Here is a 16,578-nt window from a genome sequence, read left to right as displayed (position 1 = left end):
CCACTTGGAGTTAAATACCATCTGTGAATCATTTTCAAGTAGTTCACCCAGAGGTTAAAATCTATATTGTGTCCTATATCTATTGCACTTCTATCCCACTTTTTTCTCCAAGTTGCTGAGTTCCTGTGTAATTCACTTCCACAGGAGGCAGTGATGGGCACCAAAGCTATCAATGGCTACTAGCCAGAATGGCTGTGCTCGTCCGTCACAGTCAAAGGCAACAATACCTCTGAACACCAGTTGCTGGAAACCTCAGGAGGGGAGAGAGAGCTCAAATCCTGCTTGCAGGTTTCCCAGAAGAGGCATCTGGTTGGCCACTGTAAGAACAGGATGCTAGACTAGTCCATAGGCTGGATCCAGCAGGCTCGTCTCAGGTTCTTATGCCTTCCCCCTTGAACACCTGGTCATCTGTGGGTTGTGGTGTGTGTTTGTGCATTTTAAAAGCAAAACCGCTTTGCTAAGCACACAGTGGCTCCACACCTTTCCCCTGCCATCTGCCCAGGGGCCGCACGCTCTGTGAGCTGGCACAATGAAGGCCTTGAACTTTGCCAGGCCTTGTTAATGGAGAACATTCCTTGCAGCCAAAAAGGTGGGCTGATCTCTCTGCCGAAGCATTGTTGGAAGAGGACTGCAGGCGTGCCGAGGCTGGGCGAGAAGGAGCAATGTTCTCTGGCCATCTGGATGCTCCAGAAGCATCAAGGCTGGCATTTGACACACCTGATATTGAGGGGGAGGAGGTGGGGAGAGGAATACCCAGCCGAGCTGCTGAGGATGTGAGTTCAAGCAGATCTAGGCTGCAAAACCAGAGAGGCTTTCAGGCTAGTTCAGCTGTCTGCGGGGACATCCGATAAAGCTGAACGTTGGAAGATTCAGGATAGTTAAAAGGAAGTCCTTCATGCAGCGCAGATGCGGGTTGGTGCTGTGGTCTAAATCACTGAGCCTCTTGGGCTTGCCGATCAGAAGGTCAGCGGTTCGAATCCCCACGACAGAATGATCTCCCGTTGCTCTGTCCCAGCTCCTGCCAACCTAGCAGTTTGAAAGCACATTGGTGCAAGTAGATAAATAGGTACCTCTGTGGCGGGAAGGTAAATGGCGTTTCCGTGCACTCTGGTTTCCATCACAGTGTTCCATTGTGCCACAAGTGGTTTCGTCATGCTGGCCACATGCCCTGGAAAGCTGTCTGTGGACAGATGCTGGCTCCCTTGGCTTGAAAGCGAGATGCACACCACAACTCCATAGTCGCCTTTGACTGGAATTAACCATCCAGGGGTCCTTTACTTTTGCCTTTCACCTGGTTAAACTATGGAACTAACTCTCACGGGAGGCAGTGATGGCAACCAGGTTGGATGCCTTTAAAAGAGGATTAGACAAATTCACAGAGGAGAAAGCTATCAGTGGCTGCTGTCCAAGGTGCTAGGCTTCTGAATACCAGTTGCTGGAAACCACAGAAGGGGAGAGTGCTCTTGTGCTTGGGTTCTGTCTAGGGCAGGGGTCGGCAACGTGCAGCCCATGGGCTGGATGTGGCCCATGAAGACCATTTTACCAGCCTACAAGCCACCTCCGAACTGATCTGCCGGCTCGACAAGTCCCACTGCGTGCTGCTCTAAACTGGCACAGCGCGGCACGGGGACTTGCCGAGCAGTGCCGGAAATTGTGTCTGTACACACAAAGATACAGGAAATCACTTCTGTGCATGCTCAGATGCCAAAAATCGCACCTGCTCAGGAGTGATTTTCGGCATCTGGGCATGTGAAGAAGCGATTTCCAGCACCGCAGACATGCGCAGACTCAATTTTCGGCGTCGCGCTGCACCAGCCCAGCCCACGGACGATCTCCATGGGAGTGATCTGGCCCATGGCTGGTAAGCCTTGCTGACCCCTGGTCTAGGGGTTTCTCACAAGCCTCTGGGGGCCCAGTGGGAGAACAGGATGCCAGACAAGATGGGCCAATAGCCTGATCCAGGAGGCTCTTCTTACGTTGTGGTGCCTACCTAAATAGCAACACCCTACTGGTCCCGGGCCCTAAGGAAGTTAGATTAGCCTCAACCAGAGCCAGGGCCTTTTCAACACTGGCTCCAGTCTGGTGGAACGCTCTGTCTCGTGAGACCAGGGCCCTGCGGGATCTGATTTCTTTCCGCAGGGCCTGTAAGACAGAGTTGTTCTGCCTGGCCTTTGGCTTGGAGCCAATTTGATTCCCTCCCCCTCTTTCTTTTTCCTTTTTCCTTTTTCCTCCTGCGATGAGGCTGCATTTTAATATTTTAATGTTTCAATATTTTAATGCTGTATTTTAATCTTGTTTTTAAGTTGTATTCATTCAACTTGTTTTTATTATTGCTTGTTAGCTGCCCTGAGCCTGGCCTTGGCTGGGGAGGGCGGAGTATAAATAAAAATTATTATTATTATTATTATTATTATTATTATTATTATTATTATTACCTTTTGATTTTCCCTCCTCCTGGTAAATATTACACAGTCTGTTGTCATTTCAGCACCTACCAAAGACCTTCCTCTTTTGGAGTCGGGGACACAAAACCCTTTTAAGTTGAGATCTTCTTCCTGGTCGACATCTGTACTGGAATTCTTTTTCAAATATTTTATCGCTTGTTGCTTGCCGCCCCAGGCTCTTTTGGAAGGAAGGGTGGGGTAGAGATTTGACACAGAAATAAATAACACTAGGCAAATTCATAGAGGGCAAGGCTGTGAATGGCTGCTGGTGTTGACAGATGTGTGCTACCCACAGTATCAGAAGCAGTATTTCTATTTCATCTTACTAGATTTATAACCTACTGTCCAATTCCATGGTTCCCAACTCTGATAGCCTTGAAGCACTTTGAATGCTCCACTAGATATCACAAACTCGCTGACCGCTTATGGGAACGGATGCTGGTAAGATGCTCTGGTCCAGCATCTTCCTCACAGGGGCCACCTGGAAACCTGTAGGAAACCCTCAAGCCCAAAAGCCCTCTCCCCTTCTGCAGCTTCCAGCAACTGATATCCAGAAACATTACTGTCTTCGTCTGTGGAGGCAAACCATAGCCAGGATGTCTAGTAGGGCTGGGCGCTATATCAGTATGTCATGCAAAACCATTTTGAAGTCGTGATATCTGTTTCATAATTTTTGACCTGGCAATATATCGTGAATCATGCATGATTTTGTGTGTGTTTGTGTGTGTGAACGCTATGCAAAAAAATCACAATGCGGGAAAAACCACAAAGCCAGACAATGCCTCTCCATAGCTCCATCCTTTTTTTTCTTTTTTCTCTTGCCAATTATTTTTTCCCCATTTTCAAATTTATAACACATCCAAACCAAATCAAAATTAGTGTAATACAAATTTTCTTCAAAAACTTGCTTTCCATTCTCAGATATATTCAAATTCATTCCCTTTTGCATGCTGCTTATTTTGCAGATTTATCTCTAATTAACATCCATTTCCTAGCAAATCGCTCATCCTTCAGCTGTCCCTTTACCGACTCCTGCGTATAGATACAACAAAATTACATAGCTCCATCCTTATTTCAGGCATTGTGATATATCACTATCCCATGATGTTTTGTTGGTGATCTATCACAATGTTAAAAACCAGCCATCAGCCATCACTAGTAGTAACCATTGATAGCTTTATCCTGACTGATCCTCTTTCTGATCCATGGAGGCTCCTCTTAAATTAAAGCCCACAGCCCAGTATACCTGAAGGAGTGTCTTCACCCCCATCGTTCAGCCCAGACACTGAGGTCCAGCTCCAAAGGCCTTCTGGTGGTTCCCTCCCTGTAAGAAGTGAGGTTACAGGGAACCAGGCAGAGGGCCTTCTCTGTAGTAGCGCCCTCCCATCAGATGTCAAGGAAATAAACAACTACCTGACTTTTAGAAAACATCTGAAGGCAGCCCTGTTTAGGGAAGTTTTTAATGTGTGATGTTTTATTGTGTTTTTAATATTCTGTTGGGAGCTACAAAGAGTGGCTGGGTAAACCCAGCCAGATGGGTGCAGTATAAATAATGCTGTATTTTTGCTCCATAAGACTCACTTATGGAGCAAATGTGTGGTCGATTGCTGGCTCCCTTTTTGGCCACACCCCCTTGCCCAGGCCTCCATTGTTGAATGTTCTGCAGATGGAGGCCATTTGTTTCCCCAGTGATATGGGACTGGCTGATTAGATTATCTGTCTGGAAACTGTAGAAATGGCTCCCTTTCCTTTCCTAAAGAAGCTGCAGAACTGTGAGTTGAACCCCATGAAACCAGGATTTTTCCCCTTTGCAAAGTAAGCTCAACAACTTTGAGCTGATCCTCAAAAAAGGGGGCTTTTCCCCCTTTGCAAAAGAAGTTGCACAACTGTGAGCTGATCCCCTCCAAAACAGGGCTTTCCCCCTCCTCTAAAAACTAGGTGCGTCTTATAGTCAGGTGCGTCTTATGGAGCGAAAAATACTGTAACTGATGATGATGATGAATACTTAAAAACATGAAAGTCTTTTTGGATCAGGCCAGTGATCTGTCTAGCATCCTGTTTTCACAGTGGCTAACCAGATGCCCCAATGGTTAGCCTCCAAGCACAACAACCCTCTCCCTTCCTGTGTTTCCAGCAACTGGTATTCAGAACTGTTTACTGCCTCTAACTGTAGAGGCAGAACACAACCATCATGACCAGTAGCCACCGATGCTGTGTGTGTTTGTGTGTGTGTGTGTGTGTGTGTGTGTGTGTGTGTTGATCTGGTCTTCCTTTCTGGAAAACACATGTCACTCAAGTATAATTGGATAGACTGGGAGGGGGATTAAGAGCTTTCTGTTCAAAGGCAGGCAGCATCAATTGGAGCCCGTTATTGACTCTGATAGAGATCAGGAGGCTGTTATTCAATTGTCTCGCCTCCTTCCCACCTCTGAAAGAAATTCTCTCTCCTCCTTTTTAGTTAAGCCCCTTCTTTTTTCTGAAAAGTCTCTGGCAATTTCCAGTCTTTCCGAGTGCCAAAGATGCCTCCTGCAATCAAAGGAATATCTCTATGTGCTCTTGTGTGTGTGCGCGCGCTGTGCTTTTTAAAAACAAGTCCCATAGCTTCCCTGACCAAGAGAGAACTGTAGCTTTAAAAAGGTGAACCTGGAAGGTCTCTATGCGTGGGAAGAAACCCTCCAAGCCCATACTGGGAAATGGAAAGCAGCCTAAAATGCGCTGCTCTTGAAATGTTCTCCTCACTTCCTCCAACTCTCCGTTGCTCTTAAGCTCCTGGCTCGGCACGCCAAGTCGAATCTGACAGCCAATTTTTACAGCTGAATTGAAACGGAAAGATGGGCACACTCGGGAGAGCATGGGAAAAGACTCAGTAAAAAGTGAGTTTCCCGCCCACCCCCCTTTAAAATGAAGCCTGTTTTGTTTTGTCTTTTGGGGGGAAAAAATCCACCATAAACCTTTTTAAAATGGCTATCCTGTGATAGGAAGCTGCTCTTTGGTCCATTTGGCTCAGTACTGTACTGTTTACACTGGCTGGCAGAGGCTCTCAAGTAGCTCCGCCCGTAGAGCATAGAATCATAATATAGTAGAGTTGGAAGGGACCCCATGGGTCATCTAGTCCAACCCCCTGCAATGCAGGAATCTCATCCAGACCTCTGCTTAAAAACCTCCAAGAAAGGAGAGCCCACGGCCTCCCAAAGGAGCCCACTCCACTGTCGAACAGCTCTTATTGTCAGAGAGTTCTTCCTGAGGTTTAGTCGGAATCTCCTTTCCCATAACTTGAAGCCATGGGTTCGAGTCCTACCCTCTGGAGCAGGAGAAAACAAGCTGGCTGCATCCTCCATGTGACAGCCCTTGAGATATATAGATATAGATATAGATATATATGTAATTTTAATTTGATTTTACAAATATAGAATTATGACAATCCAAATTACATATCCATATTTAGAGATATCTTCAAATCTCTGGACTTCCCATCTTCCCCTCCGTGAGTATTATTGTATACCTTCTCAGCTGGATATTATTTCATAATCCATATCTTATATCTCTCCATATTGTCCATAATATTTGCTACATTACAAGCGTTATTAGAATCCTACAAATGTTTTCATCAGCTTACAGTAGTCTCCTAGATAAATTATAAAATTTCCCCATTGTTTAGTGAAGTTTTGATCCTCTTGGTTCCTGAGCTTTCTGGTTAGTTTTGATATTTTGGCATAGTCCAACAGCTTGGTTTGCCCATTCCTCTCTTGTCAAGATGTTGTCTTCTTTCCATCTCTGGGCTAGTAGCATTTAATGTGGCTGCTGTCACATAAAACATATGGGAAAAACTTTCTGACAGTAAGAGCTGTCCGACAGTGGAATGGTCTCCCTGGGAGGTGGTGCACTCTCCTTTCTTGGTGGCTTTTAAGTAAAGGTTGGATGGCCATCTGTCAGGGATGCTGTAGCTGAGTTTCCTGAATTGCAGAGGGTTGGACTAGATGACCCATGGGCCCCTTCCAACTCTTTGGTTCTATGAGTATATGAAGAGGAGGTTAAGGGGTGATATGATAGCCATGTTCAAATATATAAAAGGATGTCACGTAGAGGAGGGAGAAAGGTTGTTTTCTGCTGCTCCAGACAAGCGTACACGGAGCAATGGATCCAAACTACAAGAAAGAAGATTCCACCTAAACATTAGGAAGAACTTCCTGACAGTAAGAGCTGTTTGACAGTGGAATTTGCTGCCAAGGAGTGTGGTGGAGTCTCCTTCTTTGGAGGTCTTTAAGCAGAGGCTTGACAACCATATGTCAGGAGTGCTCTGATGGTGTTTCCTGCTTGGCAGGGGGTTGGACTCGATGGCCCTTGTGGTCTCTTCCAACTCTATGATTCTATGATTCTATGAATCCAGCCAGGCAAAAGCACTTGAGGCTGATGAGAGTGTGGTTGGGAGAGAGTCCCAAGGGCCATATATAGAGGTCTGGGGGCCACATTCATCCCCTGGGGCTGAGGTTAGGGCATTCCTGACTTAGGTCATTTATCAAGGTCTCCATCTGACCCTACAAGGTCGTTCTCTCTCTCTCTCTCTCTCTTAATTATTATTAAATTGTTCTAATTTACATTTCAAAATATTCATTTAAACAACCTTAAATTAATGACATCCCTTCTTCTCTTTCTGTGGTTCATTTTGCATACCATACATCCCTGCATATTTTGTATAAACTAAACCGTTCAGTATTCCATTATTACATCCATCAAAACTTATTTACACTCTTGAATTTATCTTAATGCTACCAGCGTTTTCAAATGTACAAAATTTTCACCTATATATTCAATAAACATTTTCCAGTCTTCTTTAAACGTATGTTCTTCTTGTTCTCTTTTTCTATAAGTCCGCAAGTTGTGCGTATTCTGTCAACTTAAGTTGCTACTCTTCTTTGGTTGGGACCTCGCTTGTTTTCCATTTGGGGGCTAGCAAAACACAGGCTGCAGTAGTGGCATACATAAATAATCTTTTTCGACACCTGGAAATTTCCCTCTGAATTATTCCCAACAGAAAGGACTCTCTCTTTCTCTCTCTCTCTCTCTCTCTCTCTCTCTCTCTCTGTGTGTGTGTGTGTGTGTTTCGAATGTGCTTTTCAACATTTTTTTCAGTTCATTATATATCATTTCCCAATACTCTTTTACAAGTCTGCCACATACAAAAGAACGTTCCCTCCACCTCTTTACATCCCCAGCAATTATCTGATTCGGACTTATACATTTTAGCAAGTCTACTCAGAGTTGAATATCATCTATAAATCATTTCCAGGTAGTTCTTCTTCAAGGAATAACGTGCTGTGAACTTCAAATTGCTCTTCCAAAGTTTCCCCCAGAGATTCAAATCTGTATTATGTCCTGTGTCTATGGCAGGGGTAGGCAACCTAAGGCCCGGGGGTGGGATGCGGCCCAATCGCCTTCTCAATCTGGCCCGCGGACAGTCCGGGAATCAGTGTGTTTTTACATGAGTAGAATGTGTCCTTTTATTTAAAATGCATCTGTGGGTTATTTGTGGGGCATAGGAATTCGTTCATTATTTTTTTCAAAATATGGGATGAGGGTGGCGATGTGGGTTAAACCACAGAGCCTAGGACTTGCCGATCAGAAGGTTGGTGGTTCGAATCCCCACGACGGGGTGAGCTCCTGTTGCTCGGTCCCTGCTCCTGCCAACCTAGCAGTTTGAAAGCATGTCAAAGTGCAAGTAGATAAATAGGTACCGCTCTGGCGGGAAGGTAAACGGCGTTTCCGTGTGCTGCTCTGGTTCGCCAGAAGTGGCTTAGTCATGCTGGCCACATGACCCGGAAGCTGTACGCCGGCTCCCTCGGCCAATAAAGCGAGATGAGCGCCGCAACCCCAGAGTCGGCCACGACTGGAGCTAACGGTCAGGGGTCCCTTTACCTTTACCCTTTACCACATGGTCTGAGGGACGGTGGACCGGCCCCCTGCTGAAAAAGGTTGCTGACTCCTCTGGTCTATGGTATTGTTGTCTCTCTCTCTCTCTCTCTCTCTCTCTCTCTCTCTCTCTCTCTCTCTCTCACTTTCACACACACACACACACACACCCCTCCAGGGCCAAGATGGGACCTGCATCTGTTACCTGCCTTTCTCCATTGTGTACCCGGCATAACAGGTAGCTTGAAGGGTGCTTCTCCTCTGTCCTTTCCCTGCCTCTTCTAAACCATGCCACACGTCATTCTTTGAAGGGAGCCGCGATCTTTAATGTGTTGTGTTTTCTGCCTCCCTCTTCCCCCCCCCCACTTCGTCCTCCCCAATTGTCAACAACCTGCCCGGGATGCTTAGGGAGACAGACTTTCCTCTGTATCAGACCTGGCAGCGTTCAATGACAGCTAAGGAGCAAGATCATCAGCAGGTGAACGCTTTATTCCCAGACGATCCACTTAGAGCAAAGATAAGATGTTCGCTCCTCCGAAATTTGATGCCTTCCATGTACAGAACCGATTCCTCAGTTAAGCCAGCTGCCAGTTAGCCTGGGAGTTCGTTAACTCACTTCCTCCCAACTATGTACTGTGGAAGTAGGTCTGTCACAAACATTTTGATCTTATTTTAGAGGGCAATGGTGGAGGGTTGTGTGTAGGCGGTGGTGGAATAAAGGCTCTTCTCTCCCAAGGGGCACAAACCCTTGGGGGGGGGGAATCCTTTGAGGATTCAGTGGAATCATAGAATTGTAAAGTTGGAAGGGACCCTGAGGTCCCTAGTCCAACCCCATGTTATGCAGGAATATGCACTTGCCTCATACGGGGACGAAACCAGCAATCTTGGTGTTATCGGCACCATGCTCTAACCAACTCAGCCATCGAGGGACAGCTGCAAAAGATTAACCCCATGCATCTTTCTTTCTTTCTTTCTTTCTTTCTTTCTTTCTTTCTTTCTTCTTTTTGAGTTTATGCATTTCACTAATTTTACAATCATTTTAACATTTCCAAACTTGACTTCCTTCCCCCTCTTTCTGCGGTTCCTTAAATTTCTTTTTAATATCTTCGGCATATCCAAATTAACTCGCTCATTTATTCACCTTCTTTAAGTATATACTGTATCTTTCGCCCTATAGGACGCACTTTTTCCCCTCCAAAAATGAAGGGGAAATCTGGGTGCGTCCTATGGGGTGAATGCAGGCTTTCGCTGAAGCTTGGAGAGCGAGAGGGGTCGGTGCGCACCGACCCCTCTCGCTCTCCAGGCTTCAGGAAGACACCCGCAGCCTAGGCAGCCCTGCGGGAGTTCCCACATGGATGTCTAGGCTGCGGATAGTAGCCTGCTTCCCAGAGCGTCGGGCGACCTGAAAGCAGAGCGCCCGGCGCTTCGGGAACACATCCGCAGCCTAGGCAGCCCTGCGGGAGGTCCTGCAGGGATGCCTAGGCTGCGGATAGTAGCCTGCTTCCCGGAGTGTCAGACGCCCTGAAGCAGGGCGCCCCGCCCGCCGGACAGACATCCGCAGCCTAGGCAGCCCTGTGGATAGCAGCCTGTCCGAGCACCCCACCCGCCGGACAGACATCCGCAGCGTGGGGAGCCCTGCAGGAGTTCCCCGCAGGGCTCCCCACGCTGCGGATAGCAGCCTGCCACCCGGCGGGCGGGGCGCCCTGAAGAAGGGCGCGCCTCGCACCGGGCAGTCATCGGCCAGCCCCACAAGCTCGGGGGACAGCAGGGAGGCGCAGCGCCGCCATCCCGCTGTTCCTCAACCTGGTTCGGTTTCCCCAGCCTGCTTTTGGGGGGGAAATAAAGGGATTTTTTCCCCCTTTATTTCCCCCCAAAAAAACTAGGTGCGTCCTATGGGACGAAAAATGCGGTACTCTTTCGAAGCTGCAGGTTATTACGAAAATCCTGCCAATGTTTTTATCTGTTTACAATTTATCTGTAAATATTCAATAAACCATTTCCGTTCTCTTATTTAAAAATTGTTATCTTGATTTCTTATTCTCCTGGTAAGTTTTGCCATTTCTGCATATTCCGTAAGTTTTTGTATGCATCCTTCCTTTTCTGGGACTTCTGCTTCTTTCCTTATTTGGGTGAGTAACATTCTTGCCGCTGTGGTTGCATACATGAATAAGTTTCTATACAGTTTAGGTAGTTCTGTCCCTATAATTCCCAAAAGAGAAGCTTCTGGGTTTTTTTGTTTGCTTTTAAACAAAGGTTATTTTAAACATCCTTTTCATTTCATTATATATCATTTCTCTGGCATCTTCAGATAAGTCTGGGAATATATCCAATCTTGAATCCTGGAAAGCTGCTGCCAGAGAATGTAGACAATATGTAAACCAGGCATAGGCAAACTTGGCCCTCCAGATGTTTTGGGACTACAACTCCCATGATCCCTAGCTAACAGGACCGGTGGTCAGGGATGATGGGAATTGTAGTCCCAAAACATCTGGAGGGCCGAGTTTGCCTATGCCTGACGTAAACAATATGAGATGCTGAGATTCCTGCATTGCAGAGGGTTGGACTGGATGATCCTTGGGGGGGGGTCCCTTCAAACTCTGCAGTTCTATGATTCTGTGACCAGTGTCTGATTTGGTATAAGGATGGGGGAAGATGGACTTGAATGTCCCCCAAGGTCTCTTTCAGTGGTGTGATTTCTGGTGCTTACTGGTACCTTGACCCAGTAGGCAGTGGCGTAGCGTGGGTTGTCAGCACCCGGGGCAAGGCAAGTAATTTGCGCCCCCTAACCCGTGGATTTTAGTAGGGGTAGAGAGCTGCAAGTGCGAGCACGCGCCCCCCAGATGTTGCGCCCGGTGCGGCCAGCCCCCCCTGCACCCCCACACTACACCACTGCCAGTAGGAAGGCCTGGGGTCACCAAGACCTCAGCCACATAATTGAATTTGCCAGTCAGGCGTGTTTTGCTCAGGGAAGCCATCCTCCTCCTCTCCCCCACTCCTTTTCCTTTTTTTTTTTTAAAAAAAAATTAACAATTTCAACATACTAACTATCAAAACATATCACATTCATTATTTTTCCCCTTCCCCCCTTCAAACCCTCCCCCCCCGAGACTTCCCTAAGCTCCTCTCTCTGATTTCTCAGCACATATTATTCTCTGCGTGTTATAAAATTGTACATATCCTTACGTTCTCTATCTATCATGTTATCAAACCAATAAATTTGTGTATGTTTATTCAAACCTCACCAAGGAGTCTAATTCATTTTGTTGTCTTTTTAGATCATTTGTAAAAAGCTCCCATTCTTCCTTAAAGTCACAGTTGTCCTTGTCCCACAGTTTGTATGTCAATTTAGCCAGTTCTGCATAACTCATCAATTTTTCTTGCCAATGTTTTTTTCGTTGGGATTTCCTCATTCTTCCATCCTTGTGCTATCAAGACTCTTGCCGCTTTTGTAGCATACATAAATAAGTTCTTATTTTCCTTGGCAGGTCTTGTCCTAGAATCGCTAACAGAAATGCTTCTGGGTTTTTTTACTCCTTTTCCAGCCTAATGCCTGCTTTTCCCCCCCTCCCTGGCATGGCACAGGCTTTTGCTCAGCGAGGCGAGCTAATGTTTTAATGCTTTTCCCCTGTTCTTGCTTGGCTGATGCCCCTAGCAAGAAGCACGAAGCCAGAATCCTCCGCTTTAGATCAGACGACATTCTCATTTCCAACCTCTTTTTCTCTCCTTCCCCTAAAACACACACCTGCCTAACCTCCTTGACTGTTTTTGGTATACGAGAGAGAGAAGGGGGAAATCCATCCATTTGCTTTCCTGATTCTTCCTCAGGAGCCATAGCAGCCTCAAAACCTCCTCCTTCTCTTTGGGTTTTCCCCCTGATCCCTTCCAGAGCTCAGGTATTGTTGTTGTTGTTTAGTCGTTTAGTCGTGTCTGACTCTTTGTGACCCCCTGGACTCAGGGTCCCTTCCAACTCTGCAATGCTATGATTCTATGAAATGTGGATTAGACAAATTCATAGGCAGAAGCCTATCAAGGGATAGTAGCCTGGCTATGCTTTGCATCCATGCTGTTGTTGTTGTTTAGTCGTTTAGTCGTGTCTGACTCTTTGTGACCCCATGGACCAGAGCACGCCAGGCACTCCTGTCTTCCACTGCCTCCCGCAGTTTGGTCAAACTCATGCTGGTAGCTTCGAGAACACTGTCCAACCATCTCGTCCTCTGACCTCCCCTTCTCCTTTTGCCCTCCATCTTTCCCAACATCAGGGTCTTTTCCAGAGAGTCTTCTCTTCTCATGATGTGGCCAAAGTATTGGAGCCTCAGCTTCACAATCTGTCCTTCCAGTGAGCACTCAGGGCTGATTTCCTTCAGAATGGATACGCTTGATCTTCTTGCAGTCCACGGGACTCTCAAGAGTCTCCTCCAGCACCATAATTCAAAAGCATCAATTTTTCGGCGATCAGCCTTCTTTACTTCCATACATCGCTACTGGGAAAACCATGGCTGAGACTGGGGAAGGGGCGTGGCTCAGCTGGAGAACAGCTGCTTTGCATGCAGAAGGTCTCTGGTTTGCTTCCAAGACATTAAAAAAAAGACTTAATTTTTCAGCAGTCTACTTAACGCCAAGGTAAGTTCGATCCCCATATGGGACAGCTGCATATTCCCTGCATTGCAGGGGGTTAGACTAGATGGTAGGGACGCAGGTGGCGCTGTGGTCTAAACCACCGAGCCTTGGGCTTGCCGATCAGAAGGTCAGCTGTTTGAATCCCCATGATGGGGTGAACTCCCTTTGCCCTGTCCCAGCTCCTGCCAACCTAGCAGTTCAAAAGCACACCAGTTCAAGTAGATAAATAGGCACCGCTGCGGCAGGAAGGTAAACAGTGTTTCCATGTGCTCTGGTTTCCGTCACGGTCTCCTGTTGCGCCAGAAGCGGTTGAGTCATGCTGGCCATGTGCCCCGGAAAGCTGTCTGTGGACAAGCTCTGGCTCCCTTGGCCTGAAAGAGAGATAAGAGCCGCATCCCCATTGACTGGACTTAACCCCATTGACTGGGGTCCTTTACCTTTACCTTACTAGATGGTCATATGGGTCCCTTCCAATGCTACAATTCTTTGATTCTATGTTCTACCTCGGCAGTCTGGGGTGGTCTGGTCCTGGGAGGAATCAGAAGTTGAGAGAGCTGCTGCTGCTGCTGCTGCTGCTGCACTGAGGGTCCTGCTTTCAGGCTTCCCATTGAGGGGCTTGTGGCTGGTCACTGTTAAAATAGGATACTGGACTAGATGGGTCTTTGACCAGCTGCAGCCCTCTTCTTACAATCTTATGAGTACCAGAGAGGGAGGTCTATTGTCTTCATACCCTGCATGTGGGCTTCTGAGGGGGAACGACTTTTCTGTTTGGCCACTGGACTAAATGACCCAGCAGGGTTGTCCCTATGACGGAGGAGAAATCCATTTTTTTAAAAAAAGGATTTACTGTATACATGAAATTTGGTGGTTCTGACGCAATTGATGTTTGCCCGCATTGGACCGTTTCTTTCTTCTGTCTGAGCTACTGTGCCTTTTTGCTTCTGGAAAGCCCTACTAACAAAATTACAAGCAAAAAGGGGAAAAAAGCCTATAAAAAGAGTCAAGCTCCATGCAACACCATATTTCTGCAGCATAATTTTATAAATATTAATGCATAGGTGTTTTTACATGGCTGTGTGCACTGCCAATGCAGGCAATGATTCAGATAATGTGTGAGAATTGGTCATATTTTCAGCGGAACTGGTGGAAATTGTTTTTATCTATATAATTGTTCTATATACACCCACACCCCTACCTGTGTGTTTTTATTGTATTGTGAAATTGCTTTGAGATGCTCTCTATAGGAAGCAATTCAGAGTTGAAATAAATACATAACTCACTTCTCATTGAGCTCAAGGAATGAGCTGGGCATCAGAGAGAGAGAGAGAGAGAGAGAGAGAGAGAGAGAGAGAGAGAGAGACCCATTTGACATTGGCATCTTCAGGCTTGTATGCTGTGTTGGCCTTGCTCAGAGTAGACCCACTAAAATCCATGGACCATAGTTATGTCACGGGATGGGGGCAAATTTGATTTGGTGCACATTTAAAGGCAAACAACATCCAGTCCACACTTTCCAAAAAGATAGGAGATTCAGAATAGCCATCCTTCAAAATCCACACATTTCTGAATTTTGCAACGCAGTGCTCCAACGAAACAATGTCTACAAAACTGAATATCTTTGGGGGCAAAGTGTCTGTTTAAATGCATATATTAGTGAAATGAACATGCAAATATGTGCTCTTTTAATGCAATTAGTTTGCTAAAAGAAAAAGGAAAGAAAAAAGTGTCAGGCAAAAATTGCATATGAATGTGTATCTGGTGGATTTTCATGAGGATTTTGAAACAAAAAATTCGCAAACTGCTAACAGCCTGGATAGCTCAGTTGGTTAGAGCCTGGTGCTGATAATGTCAAGGTTGCAGGTTCAATCCCTGTACGGGATGGCTGCATATTTCTGCATTTCAGGGGGTTGGATCTGATGATCCACAGGGTCCCTTCCAGCTGTACAATTCTAGGATTCTATGATGTGGAAATACAGGGAGCTGAATTCATGATTTGGGAAACGAGGAACTGAAATGGACAGATTCACTCATCCCTAGCTGTGTATGTTAATTTCAATGGGTCTGCTCTAAGTAGGGTTGGAACCTCAAGCTTTGAAATAATTCCGCCTGCCCCAGTGAGGCCAGCAGTTGTTGGAAAGCACAGGAAGTTATCATGCTATTATCCTGCTCTGGTCAATGTTGCCAGTTTCCTATTAGATGTCTGGTCATCGATTGTGAGAAAAGGTTATTGGACCAGGGAGGCCATTGGTCTGATCTAGCCGGGCTCTTCACACACACACACACACACACACACAGACATTTTTTTAAATTAATTTTTCTGTTTTACAATTTAAAATACTCATTTTGCATCCTTAAGATTGGATGAACTCATGGAGGAAAGGGCTGTTGATGGCTACTAGCCAGGATTGCGATCCTCTATGCTTCTGGATACCAGTTGCTGGAAACCACAGGAAGGAAGAGTGCTCTTGAACTCAGGCCCTGCTTGCAGATATCCCATAATGGCCATCTGCCTGGCTACTGTGAGAACAGGATGCTGGACTAGATGGGCCATTGGCCGGATCCAGCAGGCTCTTGTGTTCTTATGCCAGGCTTCCTCGCTTCGGGGTTTTCTTCTTCTCCCTATTCTTCTCTTCTCTCTTTTAAACATGATCTTTATTCAATTTTCTGTTCTACAATTTCAGATAAACACTTTACATACTTAAGGTATCAGTGACTCCACTTCTTCTCTTTCCATGGTTCATTTTACATATGAATCCCTGCATATTTTACAAAAACTGTACCAATCAGTATTCCATTATTGCATCCATCAAAATTTATTTATCTTAATGCTGCCAGCGTTTTCAGCCGTACACAATTATTTCTCATATATTCAGTAAATGTTTTCAAATCATCTTTTAAACATATGTTCTTCTTGCTCTCTTATTCTATATGTTAAATCTGCAAGTTGTACATATTCTGTCACGTTACCACTCTATAGGACGCACCTTGTTTTAGAGAGGGAGAACAAGGAAAAAAAATATCCCCCTCTGCTCAGTGCCCCTTCAGCGAAGCGGCAGGAGAAACGGAGCCCCTTCCATTTCTCCTCCCGCTTGGCTGAAGGGGCGCCACGCAGCTCTCCCTGTCTGCTGAAGCCAGGAGAGTCTTGCTCTCCCGGTTTCAGCAAAAGGAACCCGAAGCCTCCGGAGCGCAGTGGGAACTCGAGCTGTGCTCCGAAGGCTTCAGGCGGCTGTCCCCAATACTCTTTCACCCTTTTACAGGTCCACCACATATGAAAGAACGTTCCCTCAAGCTCTTTGCACCTCCAGCACTTATCTGATTCAGTCTTGTACATCTTAGCAAGAGCAAGGCTCTTTTTAGGTTCTTATGATGTTGTTTGCCTGGAGGTCCATCAAAAGACCTCGCAATGATCCCTTGCAATGCATCAGCTGGGTCTCAAGCAAATGTCTAAGAAATTTCTTGAGCATGAATCTTTCAGAAGTCTCACTTGGCCAGCAGCATTCAGCTGCTGAACTTGGATGCCGCACTTGTGATTTTACAAAACAGAAGGATCCTCTTCAGTAGTAAACACTTGAGCTAGGTAGGGCATGGTGCTGCCGTTGCTTCTAGAAAG

The 16,578-nt window shown here is 46.2% G+C and overlaps 1 protein-coding gene across 4 annotated transcripts in view; it reads left to right on the top strand.

The window, feature by feature from the left end:
- DISP3 (dispatched RND transporter family member 3) overlaps positions 1–16,578 on the top strand; it is an 81,059-nt gene that overhangs the window by 10,594 nt on the left and 53,887 nt on the right. For 2 of the 4 annotated variants that reach the window (XM_083512669.1, XM_083512668.1), the window contains exon 1: positions 8,578–8,829. The exons of the other annotated variants lie outside the window; for them this stretch is intronic. In XM_083512669.1, coding sequence (XP_083368795.1) covers positions 8,752–8,829 — 78 coding nt within the window. In that variant the 5' untranslated portion in view covers positions 8,578–8,751. Of the gene's footprint in view, positions 1–8,577; positions 8,830–16,578 lie in introns of those variants that run through there. 4 annotated transcript variants of the gene reach the window in all.

The sequence above is a fragment of the Podarcis liolepis genome (genome assembly GCF_965112155.1).
Source record: "Podarcis liolepis genome assembly, chromosome: 7".
In the NCBI taxonomy this organism is placed as follows: domain Eukaryota; kingdom Metazoa; phylum Chordata; class Lepidosauria; order Squamata; family Lacertidae; genus Podarcis; species Podarcis liolepis.
The sequence above is the reverse complement of the archived record's forward strand: the minus strand, read 5'-3'. Positions and strand labels throughout refer to the sequence as shown.